The following is a 13,813-nucleotide window of genomic DNA, read 5'->3' as shown; positions in this document are numbered from 1 at the left end:
GGTGGTGCAGAACTGCCCTTGAGAAGACCTGTGTTTGGTGAATTGTTGCCTCTCTCTGCAGCTGTGACAGGAGGCATCAGGCAGTAAGTGCCGCCGTCACTGCCTGAGCTCCTGAGGCCTCCACTCCGTCCTCTGCAGCACGGGTGATGACAGCACGAAGAGCCTGTCACCGGCGGGCAGAGCTCAGCAATATGACCGCCTGCGAATGCTCCCAAGGCGCGGAGCATGTGAGAAAGGCTCTCGACATGCACTGGTTCAGTGAGGAAGCCACTGAGAGCCTACAGAAAGGCAGTGGCCCTCAGAAGGACGTCGAAATGGCTCTGCAGTATTTAGAAAAAGGTAAGGATTGCACTGTTTTGCAGGTGGGACAGAGGTGAGGAAGGGAGGATTTGCAGGTAACTCCCAGTCTCTGTGTGTGTGTGTGGCTCACAGGAAGGCCAGAGAGGAACAGACCGGGTAGAGAATCCTAGGCTCCATGTGAGATACACGGTGTATCAGGGTAGGGTTGTGTGGTGGTGACGGGGAAGCACTGAACAATGCAAGAGACAGGGGAGGGCAGACCACAGGGTCAAAGAGTCCTGAAAGCAAGAGCGTTCACCGAAGCTGGTTCACAAGTGATCTCCAAGACAGAGAGGGGGTCCAAGCCAGTCAGAAATTAAAGAGGAAGAGAAAGGCGTGAGGAAGCCAGAAGAGGAACGGTCCACAAAGCCAATGAGACAGATTCCCAAGGACGGAGTGGGGAAGCAGCACTGATGCAGAGAGTTCTGGAACTGTAAGAAAAGAGTGCCTAGAGGATGTGGCAACACAGAAGTCTGCTCCCATTCTAGGCACAGCCTCTGTGGGCCGTGACATGGAAGCCAGCTCTCGGGAGCACAGGGCAGTGAGGGAACAGGGCACAGAATGCGGCCGCCCTTCCAAGAAACGTGGCAGAGCATGGAGATGGGAGCAATGCACTCTGGCCGGACCACCAGGTTGAAGCAGCATCTCTGTTTTCGTGTGAAGGGCGGACTTAGCGTGCTGTATGCTGACGCATACGAGCGTTAGAAATAAGGAGCAGCCATGATTCATCCCGAAGAAAAGGCAAGCATCACCTCCCTTGAGAAAGGATGGGCCAGGAACCTGTCCAGGGGGAGGCATCAACGTCAGGAGGACCATTCCCTGGCCTGACCGGAAAGAGGAAACCATGCCGGTAGATTCCTGGGAACTCACTGCAACACAGCACGTGGATGAAGAGGCCACGTTAGAAGTACACCCTCCAGGGGTGCCTGGGTGGCTCAGTCGTTAAGCGTCTGCCTTCGGCTTAGGTCATGATCCCAGGGTCCTGGGATGGAGCCCCACATCGGGCTCCCTGCCCCACTGGAAGCCTGCTTCTTCCTCTCCCACTCCCCCTGCTTGTGTTCTCTCTCTCGCTGGCTGTCTCTCGTCTCTCTCTGTCAAATTAATAAATTTAAAAAAAAAAGAAGTACACCTTCCAAATCCGACCTCACTGTATTGCCAGCCCCAGCAGTACAAGCAGGAGACGGTACGCAGCAAGATGTCTGGTATCACAGATGCGATTACACATACATGGGAAGTTCTTCAGGCAGACAAGGGCCATCCTCCTACCTAGCGGGGATGTTATTTTACTCGATCTAACAGTGCGCGGTAGTGGGATAAAGAGGGCTGCATCATGTGTTCAGAAGATGAAAACTCTTTTGTGGAATCATACTGAACAGTGCAGTAAGGGCCCTGGTCACCTATCAACATGGTCTTCGATCCGATCGTTTTTATACTTGGCTAAGCCTCTGAAGTCCAAGAAGACGTCACACCCCGTCTGGGATATGCTGAACCTGCACGTGGCTGCAAGCCTGTCCGCAAAGATGCAGAAGTTAGGCTGTGGGTTTCTACTCAGCTCTGCATGCAACAAGCGCACCGGGCTGGCCTGCCTCAGTTTCTCTTTAGGGAGGACAAGGTGCTTTGATTCTAAATCTCAAAGTCCAGGACAATGCCACTCTAAGGAGACAGCCACCTAAGCGTGCCATATGACGAGCTGATGCGTGGTCATCACAATGTGTGCACAGAGCTCAAAACACAGGGTGGCAAAGTGTACAGACTCGGGTGGCCTTAAAGTGTTGTGCTTACAGGCAGTAATCAATTTAACCAAAGGAAATGATTCATGTTAAGATGCGAAGAAGGGAGGGGTGCCTCAGTGGCTTTGCTGGTTAAGCATCTGCCTTCGGCTCAGGTCCTGGAATCGAGCCCCACGGTCCTTGATCTCAGGGTCCTGGGATCGAGCCCCGCAGCGGGCTCAATCTCCCTCAATCACTCCCCTTGCTTGTGTTCTCTGACAAATAAATTTAAAAAAAAGAAAAAAAGACAAAGGAGGGGAACAACAAAGAGATGTAGAGTGAAAATTAGCACGCAGTACCAGGCTGTACTGAAGTCAGCAAAATGGTGGGTATTTAATGAAATCCTTGAGTATCTGTGGCCGAAACAAAAATATGAGTAACACCTTGCTGTGGGAAACGCTTCTTCAATCACCGTGTAACTTTTGTTTTTAAAAGCAAGAGCTACAGGGTTTCCAAGCTCCCGAAATTGAGGTAAACAAGGGAAGGAGAAGTTTGTATGTGCGTTCGAATCGGTGACCCGCCCCCCCAGGGCCCTGCTGCCAGGGATAAGACTGGGCTCGAGGGAGCAGAGAAAAGACGCGGGCAGCAGGGTGAGAATCACCCCATTGGTTCACTCAATCACGTCAAGATTCCTGGGACCGTGGTAGCCTACAGGTAGTGAGAGAGAAGACAAGCCCACGTCCAGAGCTGCCGAAGTCGGCTGACAGGTGTGTAAGAATCAGTCCGCAGATCACAGGGAGTCGGCACACGTGACAGAGGGGCACGGTCCCCTGGTCTAACCAGTGAGCCACGCGAATGCAGAGGATGGTAGGTGGCCACTTTCTGAAGAAACTCAGGAAGCCGTTATTCCTGTTTTTCGCATGTGACCTCCTGACAGAACGTCAGCTTCCATGAAACGTGCTGCCACAAGAAAATCTGGTCCTGCTTTCCAAATCCCCAGGGCCGGCTCCCGCTGCACGGTGACAACATGGTGACAACAAGACAGAGAAACAGAGGGCCGAGATGGAAAAGGGAACTCGCCTTCTCCCAATGTTTCCCGCTGCCCCACGACATCCGGGAATGCCGCCTCAAGTGTCCAGGGAGCTGAGAGTTCTGGAGGTCTTACTTCATACTTCTAACGTGAATGTTAACGATGTCTTTTTACGTTCTTGTCTTTTTAAGCACAATCTGCTGACTATGACCTAGTAGTTAACGTTTGGTTTTGTTTCTTCGTGCTTCGTGCTAAAGGCTTCATCATCCCGTTCCCTCTTGGTAGGTTTCAACGGCACGGAAAAGTTCCAAGTAGTAGGGAAAGACCCATACAACCAAAGCCTCGGTGCGGCCAAACCTTACAATTTGCAGACACCATGACACTTCATTCCTTTATAGCTCGGCACGCTTCTCCTAAAAAAGAAGGACACTCTTCTACACAGCCAAAATAAGTTAAGAAAAATGAAGTTAACCCTTCCAAAGCAGACAAAGTGTAGACAACTGTATTTGCTTTCTATCTGTCTCTGGTTTCCAAGGAGTCTGACGCCAGAGGTCTGAATGCCCTTGGACGGCATCCCCTGCAACCACTGGGAGAGATCACAGCCTGTGATGGGAATGAGAAGGAAGTAAAGGCAGTATGCTCCGCGGGCCGCAGACGTATGCATGTGGACAAACCGACCCTAGGTTCCCACAAGCACCCTCTCTTCAGAGTGAGTGCTAAGGAGGCCGCCATGTTCCCCGAAACCACACCTGGCCCGTCTTTGTGCCTAATGGTTCAGGCCTTCAAGACACATAGGCGCCATGGCCATTGCCTATACCTGGTCTCTCAGGCTCCTGAGTTCTCCCCAAAACGCCCCACGGGCCACCATGAAGGATGACACTGGGTTCCACAACGCTTGTGAGGACAAGACTTGTCAGCAGGCTAGGACTAGGGCGACAGAGCAGACCACATGCAACAATCTCCCCAAAGAGGCAACGAGGTGCGTCAGCAAGCTCTTGCCGGAAACGGCTGAGTCCAGCTGCGCACTGGACATCATCTCCAGGTTACAGGGGATAGAGGAACAGGTAAGGAGACACCAGGTAGAAACAACCAGACAAATCCCAAATCCCGAACCAATGCAGAACATTCCATAACGTAAGCGGCCTGGACTCTTCCAGAAGTCACCATCGTGGGGGAAAACAAAGGTTACGTGACTGGGGAATGGGGGGCCTTTTCTGATTTTTAACAGGATAAAGGGACAGAACTACCACGAGGAACTGGTTTGGAAAACACTAGAGCATTTTCCGCTAGACCAAGAGGACATCCTCACCTCCACGTTCCAATACAATCATTACTGAGAATCCTTTTCTTCCTTTTTAAACTCAAACTGTCTGCTTGATAAAAATACTGTCTCTCTGCTTCAGGCAACATGTTTATTGCTCAACCCATTTCTTCTCCTGGTCTGGAATGTCCACTCTTCTTCTTTGCCCCTTTGTGTACTTGAGAAACATCCTTCGGGTGCTTCCTGTTCAAAGCACGGCTCTGTCCCTATCATCCCCCTGCCGTGTTCGTTATCAAGTTACGCACAGATTTCACTCACCATAGTTTATGGCCCATCTGCACTCTGAGATGAAAAGAAGAGACTTGTGCTGAATCCCGTACAGCACCTGGCCACCACACAGTTTCTGAACAGACGAGGATGAGTGAATGCACGCCTCTGGAGATGTGCCGTCCCCCACGGTGACCACCAGCCACAAGAGGCTACTTAAATGTAAAGTACGACTAAATCAAAGGGGAAATTCAGTTTCTCAGTTGCACTCATCACACGTTACGGACGCAGGGAGCACGTGTGGTTCCTGTCCACAGTACAGACAGACAACATTCCCACATGGCAGGCAGTTCTGCGGGATGGACAGTGCTGGTCTGAAGAGCAAGGACGTGAACAGTTCTCATCAAGGACACCCCACTTCTCTTACGTATACAGGGTGTGGAGAGTCGGGATTTCAGGACACGAGAGGGAGGGAAGTGTGCTGCTGAGTTTGGCTTTCATCCCCCAAACCTCAAATTAGCTCAGATGTGCAAACTATGATTCTGGTCTTGTTCTCATTTCCTGTAGAGACAGGACGGTCTACTGGGGTTTGCACAAACTTTAGTTTGCTCCTCAATCTCTCCCCGACTAGCCACATCATCTGCGAGATTTTTAAGCAGAGCATCCTTGATCACAAAGGGGACTATACCTTGATCTAGCTCTTAGGCCCAGGAGTCAATGGCTACCAACCGCCCAGCGCAGCAGCACAAGCAATGCCCATGAAACTGCCCGCCAGGCAAGGGTGTGTGGAGGTGACCATCCTTCTCCCAGACAGGGGTCCCTCTTCGTGCAGACACTCTTCCCACTGACACTTAGCTACTGACTGCTGACATCACAGGGAAGGATGTGAGGGAGCCAGAGCATAAAGGAAGGGCGTGAGGTGCCTGCCGAAGGCTCACAAGGTACGCTACAATGTGCTAGAACGGCAGGCCACCTCTACCAAGCCAAGGGGGACCACGCTTGTCGCACAGAAGTGACGTGTGTTACAATTACTACGTTTTCAAGAAAACTCTCCATACGTGCCCTTGAGGCAGTTTTAACCACAGAGATCTGCACATTACGGCCCAGACCGCCCCCACCCATTTTCACAATTAAGTGAAGGTTTTCACAGATCAAATGCTCTCATGATTAGTCACTGGTAGACGCATACACTTGCCAGCAGGAAATGTTTTTCCAAACGTAATCCACTCTGGTACGATATTCTATGTTCCAGCTATGGGCTGTGTCTGAGTCACTTTTCAAATACCTCACCCCAAGGTGTGACGCGTCATCTGGGCATCTATATAATGAGTGCTTTTAGTGGACATTTCTTAGGGGCATTATTTTCCCTGCTCTTTTACAAGGCCTTAAATCTGCACTACTCCTGGAAAATGACAGAGCGTAATGTAAATCACACGAGTTAAAAAAAAAAAAAAAAATTGAGGTAAACGTCACATCATCAGAAAGACAAGAAAGACCAAAGAATCCCCAAGGAACAGCCCTTCCAGAAGAAAGAAGGAACAAAGTTAAAACCGGATCATGAGACAATAGGAGGATGGTGGTTCTCCCACGACGACAGTATTTGTGAATCTAAGGGCCCGACGAAGCACACTGCGAGGTGCGGAAATGCAGGAGAACGCAAGGACAGGGCATCACACACCTGCACAGACGGGGATCTGCTGAAGAGTGCAGTCTTGTCGGCTGGAGAAAACGCTCGAGTATCAGCACCAGTTTGCAACGTGGATCTCGATCCCTTTTCAATTATTCTCCAAAGAGGAGCAGCTGTGGTGACCACTAACTACAAGAACAAACTTGACGGGGACACAGTTCAGGTCTAGTAGAAAGCATCCCCAAAAGGGACGAGTTTACCAGGTTCAGCCTGTACTTTGATGGTGGTATTGCTGACGAGTGTTCTGCAACATACAACAGAGTCTCTTTTTCCGGGAGGGTCCTTCCCCAGGGCCCCCACCAGCACCTTACTCCAAACCAAGAAAGTCGGACTCAGGGCTGCCTTTGGTGTGGGCTCTTCTCTGTCACCAGGCCTCCCACTGGCCTCCGAATTGCAGCAGACTTCTTTGCAAAGGTGGAAGGAACTTAAGTTTCACCCAGCAAGCCGAACTAAAACCCCAGCACGTGGTGTTAGCTGCCAGGGGAGCGGGGCAGAAAATGTGAATGGCAGCCCTTGGAATCCGGCATCAGACCCCAGGACACACAACAAAGGGGGTTTCCACAATGCAGACCATACATGCCCTGATGATCTCATGCACTGTGCACTGACAATTATCTCAGGCACCGATTATCTCAGGCACCCAGGAGAGGGCTCTCGGCAAGCTCCAGGGCAGATGAGAAACACATACAAAGGCACCTCAACAACCCTTTGTTCTGCTCTACCTTCCTGAGGAGCTGCCAGGACCCTGAGAGTGTGTTCAGAGCATAAAAGAGAAGAACCACTGGACACTGTGAAAAGCTCCTTGTCTCCACTTCAAAAATATCTTGCATATCACGTGGGGGGTTAGATGACAATGTGTTCTGGTTCCCAAGAAAATTAATGTGGAGCATGCAGTAACATTATAGAAGGGAATTGTATTTTTGTCATCAGCTTCCTGGACGCTCCAGTGTGGAAAGAAATTAGCCTAGGCGAGGCGAATAGGAGGAGAACCACATTGCGACACGGATTCTGACCATAGACTGGGCACAGCAGTGACGCGGTCCAGTCAAGCAGCGACTTTCTGAGCTCATTGAGAGTCACAAAAGGCCCTGCCCCTCCCGGAACCTACGGGCTGTCCAGAGCCCCAAACACGCACCTGCAGGTCTCAGGTGCTATCATTTGGCAGGTCGGGAACTAAGGGAGCACAAAGACGTCCAGCACAGGTCATGTACTCTAGTGTGCAAAAGAGAAGCGAAGCATCACCTGTTGAAATCCTGGAATCTGTGCTTACGGAGACGTGGTAAATTATTTCGACAATGCAAATATTCTTCTCATGGCCTTGCCCAGACCTATCTCTTATTATTTTCTGATTTTTAAGAAGGTAAAGGTAATCTCATTTTTCTTTGCAAATTTTTAATGGATGTTAAATAATCACTATCAGACACCTAGAAAATACGTTTTATGTGCGCTACATTTTACACATTCCAACGTTCTGAATATTCTTAACATCCACCCTCCCCTCTGCCTGGCCCTGTTATCAATAGCAGACATCATGGGTTGCTTCCTAAAGCCCTTCACTGGACCGTCCAATACAACAGGCATTCACCGCATGTGGCTAAGGAACACTTAAAACGTGGCTACTTTGAACTGAAATGTGCTTACGTGTAAGACACACAGATTTCAGAGGCCAGGTCTCAAAAATGAGTGTAACAGACCTGGGAAATTTCTACACTGATGTGTTGACTCACAGTATTTTGGATATGTTCAGATAGGAAAAAAACTAGACCATTCAAGTTCGTTTCATCTGTACGTTCTTGCTTCAGTGTTGTTGTGCAATGTTTTATGCAGCCCTATTTCTGTTAAACAGCACTGCTCCGCACAACAAACGTCTTGTCTTTTGAAGAGAATGGGCCCACCCCTTGCGCTCCTAATTTCAGTTATTTACGAACTAGATAATCTTCCCTATCCAGGTGCCGAGATACTGTTGAATACCTGTCATCTTCTTCCTTCGAAATCTTGTCCTGGTTCGTAAACAATCTCAGTCCCCTTTCCTCTTTTTCTAAATGGCATTTGAGAACCAAAATTATTACTTGAATCATAGTTGATTGTTACCTTGTGTCAACAAAAAACAGAATCCGAAAGCGTTGTTCCTATTTCAATTGTACTGGAAAGTGCCCTGTCATTGCCAACATTTCTACAAAAATCTCCACTTACTTCCTCATTCTCCTCTGATTACACAAGCTTCTCCGGAATATAAGCATTCCCCATGAAACTAATTGTTTTCAATTTCATTCCCCCTGAGAACACCAGTCCTGGGGGCTACACTGGCAAATGGAACTTCCAGGGGAAACGCATTCGCAATTCAAACAAGCAGACCTACTGCAAAAGGACTCATTATGAATTGATGGTAGAGGGTTACACAGACAACAGACACTCGGGATGAAGTCAGGCGCTGAAGAACTAGAGCGGGGATAACTGGCTAGACCAAACGAGATAAAGCAGTACATTCTGGACAGCGGTGTTTTATACAAGACATTTTGTAAAAGAATGGAATAAATGATTTCCAAGAAAGTTCTGCAAAACCTACTACCTCCAAGAATACTAAAGCAGAGAGGAGGAAAAAAGGGCAGAAAATACGGAGAAAATCTTCCCAAATGACATAAATTCTGGGTTCTCTGACCAGTTCAAAGGATTGGGTAACAGTGCCTGGGACTAGACCGTTAAGGGTCCTTACCTAGCGAGTGGAGCCCCTGCTTAATAGCTGCCCGTGCAGGTACCGTGGTCACATATGCCACATTCATGGCTTCAGGGAATAGCTGTGTCTGAATCTGGAGTCAGAAGCAAGGATCCAGCTCATTTAGAAGTGTAATCACTTTAATTTTAATGAGACATCTCGGTTGCATTAATATTTATGAGACACCCACAACAGGTTCTTTGAACCTTCCATTAGAGGGCAAGGAATGTATTGGACAATTTAACTTCCTGACCACCTGAGCAGGAAAATTCATGTCTACAAACTATACTTATGAATCCCAGAAGGTTTCTGAAATGGAGTCATTTCAGATTTAGTAGCTGCATACACTGTTCTCTGCAATTAGTGACCTCTATGGGGAGTTTTTTTTTCCTCCTTAGGAATCCATCCCGTCTCTATCTCTGGGATCATAGAACCAAGTGACTGTTTTTTGAGTGCCTTAAAAAAAAATGTCTTAATTACCACAGAACCACCTAGCAAATGATCAGCAGGGGGGCAAGGTCTGACCAGGGAAGATGAACACATCACCTATATTTAGAATCAGATCAATCGGGACTCATTCCTCAGCTTTGTTCCTTCTTTGCTGTGGGACCTTGGGCAAGAGACTTAACCCCTCTGAGTTGCAGTGTTTGTTTTCATTTGTGAATGCAACCACTTTCTTCTACTCTGCAGGGTTTTAGGACAGGAAGCGATAATGTGTCAACATCTCCACCAGGTCAGGAGTCCACATAGGGTGTGCAGGCATTTTTACAGTTCCAGGATGGCTTCTGGAGGCTATGAGGTCAGAACACTATAACTTCATGGGGTTATGATGTTGATGGGTAGCGCTCAGGACAGTTCTCTGCTGATTTATGCATTCAGCGTTCTCTTCCTTGAATTCCACTTGAACTTTTCTTGGCTGGTGACCTTCCTGCCTCTGACCATCGACTATCAATCTCACTGTTTGAAAGCACGTAGAAGGACTGACATTCCTTCTCATCAAGAGCACAGGGTAGCTTCTTGAACTTTCATGCACTTGGGTCAAAATGCAGAGTGCGATGGGGCGATTGGGCGAGTGAGAGGTGCGCCCCCCACCCCACGCCCTGCACTGCCAAGCTCCTCCTCAGGTGAACTTGAGCTGCAGGTCACTGCGGGCAGCCAGGGCAGTAAAGAGGGCTCCTCCGCCTCCGAGAATGGATGATGTGCCGTGGGGTGGGGCGGTCCTGTGCACCCACAGCGCGCCCCTGGACTCCAGCAACAGCCCCCTCCAACTAGCTCACCCCCACCGCATGCAGAAGTCCCCCAATCGGCGAGCTGAGGAGCCCCTGCTCTGTAGAATGCTACAAGCAAGGTGCGTGCACCCCGGCGCCCACGGGGACGGCCCCGGGGCAGGCCGGCAGGAATCCGCCGGGCTGGTGTGCACGCGGGGAAACTGAGGCCGGGCGGCCGCGGTCCCGGCACCCGCCACAGGAAGGAAGCCTCCCGCCCGTAGGGTGGTCCCCGAGCGCCGCCCCCACACGCGCCGCCCCCCCCCCCACGCACTCCGTCCCCACGCGCGGCGCGGCCGCCGGAAGTAGTGCCCCAGGCGGCGTCGACGCCAGAGCCCCGCGCGCGGCCGGCCTGACGTGGCCCACGGCGCCCCCGCCGCCCACCCGGGGGTCCCGGACTCGGCCCCGCCGCTGCGCCCCGGCGCTGAGAGCCTGCACCCCCCCCGCCCCTGTACCCTCCCGCGGACAGCCCTCGAGGGTGGCGGCCGCAAACTACCCACCAAGAAGGAGGCCGTCCATGTCAAAGAGCAGGTGAGTGACGGGCCGCGGCGGGGGTACGGAAGCCGCCATTGTGCCGCCGTCACAGCCAGGTGGGGGCGGAGGGAGGTGCGCGCGCTCGCCGGGCCGCGCACGCGCGCTTCAGGGCTGCGCGCTAGCCCCCCCCCCCCGCCGAGGCGCTCTGCGCACGCGCACCCCGGGCGTCCGCGCCTCCGCGTCCTGAGCCGCTCCCGTGCACGCGCTCTTGGGGCCCGGCTGCGGGTCCTGAGCCGCACTGCGCACGCGCGCCTCTGGCCGTCTCGGGAGGGTCGTCGAATGCGCGCCCTGAGCCGCGACGCGCACGCGCGCTCCGCTCTCCCTAGTGTGTCCCGCGCGCGCGGGCGCGTCTTGGACGGTCCCCTCGGCGGGCGCTGCGGAATGGGGATGCGCCACGAACGGGCACAAGTTTGCCCGCATGCGCCCCGACAAACGGGGCCGCGGAGAGCCTAGTTCCCGGTCTTGGGGGCAGATGCAGGACTTGTTTGGAGAGGGCGTGAGGAAGGAGGGCGAGCCTAGAGGATCGGTGCATGGGGCTCTTTGGGGGCGGGGGGAGGCCTGTAAAGGTGCTCGGATTGGTATAACCGCGAGCCCCCCGGTATATGGGAGCCCAAATGGCCTGGGTATGCACCTTTTATTTAAAAACCGCAGCGGCCGTCCCGGACCCTCGCCGGTTTCTCTTCCGGTTTCGCGCGCCCGCCGCCCCGCGGAGCTCGCCGGGCGCATGCGCAGGGGCGAGCGGGTCTGCAGCCCCCGTGCCGGCCTGTCCCGGTGCGTCCCAGAGTGGCGCGTGCTCCAAAACCAACCCTGGGGGGGTGGGTGTGATAGGAAAGGGCCGGAACCGAATTGTTAACGTGCTTTGCCCCTTGTCTGCCTTCCCTGCTCTGTTTTTTTTTTTTTTTTTTACTTTTCCGCTCTGTGAATGCAACCTGAATTTTTTTTTTTTTTGCCAGTCTCAAAAAACACCTTTTTGACTCTGTTTCTGTTTACTGTTGGTTGGTGTTGCATGCACATGTTTATGCACAGGGATAGAACCTCTTTAAAGAAGCATAAGTTAGAAAGTTCCAGACGGTGTATTTCTGAGAAACTGCAAAAACCGCACTTGGGGGTGGGGGGCAGCTTGGATTCAGCAAGCGGAACCTTTGTGCCTCAGTTTCTTCGTGTGTAAAATGTGGGTGTTAATGGAGACAACGCAGGTCCAAGCTCTTAGTATCAGCAAATGGTAACACGGTCAATGAATGAATGTCTTTCGGAGTTCTTGCTGTGGGAGAGTCTAAGCATGATTTCTTTTTGGGGACCCTGGACCTCAGAGAAGGCAGTTGGTCAGCCAGTTAGGGAGAGGACTGTGACCCCAGCGTGCTAGGCTGCTGTAACAAAATTCCATAGGCTGGGTGGCTTGAACCACAGATGTGTTCCCGTACAGTTCTAGAAAAGCCAGAAGTCGGAGAACAACGTGCCAGCAGCAGAGTTAATGCCTCCCCGGGGCTGTGAGGACGGGATTGTTCCAGGCCTCTCTCCTTGGCTTGTGCGTGGCCTTCTTATCTTATCTCTTTATATCATCTCTTCTCTATGGGTCTATTTCTGCGTTCAGGTTTCTCCTCTTTGTGAGGACCCCAGTTACGACCAAGCTTTAATCCAATTAGCTGGGAGAAGACTATCTTCCAGTAAAGTCCCACGAGCTACCTAGGTGTTAGGATGCCAACTTTTTTTTTTTTTTTTTAATGCCTGCGGTATGCCCGTGCTTGCTTGCGGGAGCCTGTAGAATTCTCTTTCCCCGAATTTCCTACAGTCTCAAGAAACCTTCGGGGATGTTTTTCCTCTCCCACTGTAACATTACGTTGAGTTGATTCCTTAGATAAGAGGGGAGAAAGCCTCCAGCGCCAGGACTAAGAATTAAGCACTGCAGGGAGTCACCTAGAAGCTGCATTGTGGATCTCTAAGTCAGGGATACTTGGCTCCCTAGAAGGAGTCTCAAGAGTTGTCTGGATTTCTACAGATTTGCTGCAAAAATAAGCCCACTCGTAAATGCAGGTGAGGAAGAGAGGCATTTGGAGTGTCTCCCTTGCTCTGCTCCAGCCACTGTGGCTTTGGGCATGGCTCTTGCAGAGAATCCAGTTTGTTCACTTATAGGAACCAAGGTACCAGCTGGGAGTTTCCCCTTCACCTCCTTTGACCTGGCAAAACCTTGTTGCAATTGCAGAAGAGATGTCCTGGGGACTTTTGTGGACTTAGCCTCTCCACAGACATGAAAACATGATCCGAATCTTTTTTTTTTTTTTTTTAAGTTTTGTTTTCCACATTCTTCAGAAACATCTCTTGCATACAATGGGAGATACCTCTTTATTTAAAAACGAAAAAACAAAAGGCAAAACCGTGAGAACCATCATGCTTTTTGGTCACACGCTAGATTGGAAAAAACTGAAAATGTTAAGTGGTTTCTATGTAAGTAACTAAATGCATGTTAACTTCTGTTAATTCTCCCAGCAGTCAAAGCTTTTGTGGAGAGGGAGGATGGATTTCCTTGCACGGATTACAATTTATTTTTGCAAAATTGTGCTTTCCCCGTGGGTTGATGGCTCACTTTTCCTGACAACTTTATTTTTTTTTAAGGATTTTATTTATTTATTTGTCAGAGAGAGAGAGAGTGTGTACAAGCAGGGGGAGCATCAGGCAGAGGCCGAGGGAGAAGCAGATTCCCCGCTGAGCAAGGAGCCCAGACATGGGGCTCCATCCCAGGACCCTGGGATCATGACCTGAGCCAAAGGCATCAGATGCTTAACCAACTGAGTCAGCCAGGTACCCCTCCTGAAGACTTTAAAATGCAACAGACGACCCAGTAAACTCTAGTACGGTGGTATCAAAAACACGTTTACAATGGATCGTGCAGATTAAAAAGCACGGTCCTTTCCTGCATGATGAATAAACTGAAACGTGCCGTTCATCGTAAAGCAGAGAGATATGTATGCCTTAGCTTATTTTAGCTTCTTTATTTTGTTGTGTTGGTCCTT

The 13,813-nt window shown here is 50.9% G+C and overlaps 1 protein-coding gene across 10 annotated transcripts in view; it reads right to left on the bottom strand.

Moving 5' to 3' along the window:
• The window catches only part of PUDP (pseudouridine 5'-phosphatase), a 617,886-nt gene extending 606,992 nt beyond the window's left edge, over window positions 1–10,894 (bottom strand). For 9 of the 10 annotated variants that reach the window (XR_006782650.2, XR_006782651.2, XR_006782654.2 and 6 more), the window contains exon 1: window positions 10,772–10,894. Coding sequence is in view for 3 of the 10 variants with exons in the window: in XM_045813672.2 (XP_045669628.2) it covers window positions 10,772–10,841 (70 nt within the window). In the remaining 7 variants the exon portion in view is untranslated. The remainder of the gene's footprint in view (window positions 1–10,771) is intronic. The other variant, XR_015723235.1, reaches the window with a different exon arrangement.
• Between the last annotated feature and the right edge of the window lie 2,919 nt (window positions 10,895–13,813).

Source organism: Ursus americanus, chromosome X (genome assembly GCF_024610735.1).
Source record: "Ursus americanus isolate L20-20 chromosome X, mUrsAme1.1.p, whole genome shotgun sequence".
NCBI lineage: Eukaryota > Metazoa > Chordata > Mammalia > Carnivora > Ursidae > Ursus > Ursus americanus.
The sequence above is the reverse complement of the archived record's forward strand: the minus strand, read 5'-3'. Positions and strand labels throughout refer to the sequence as shown.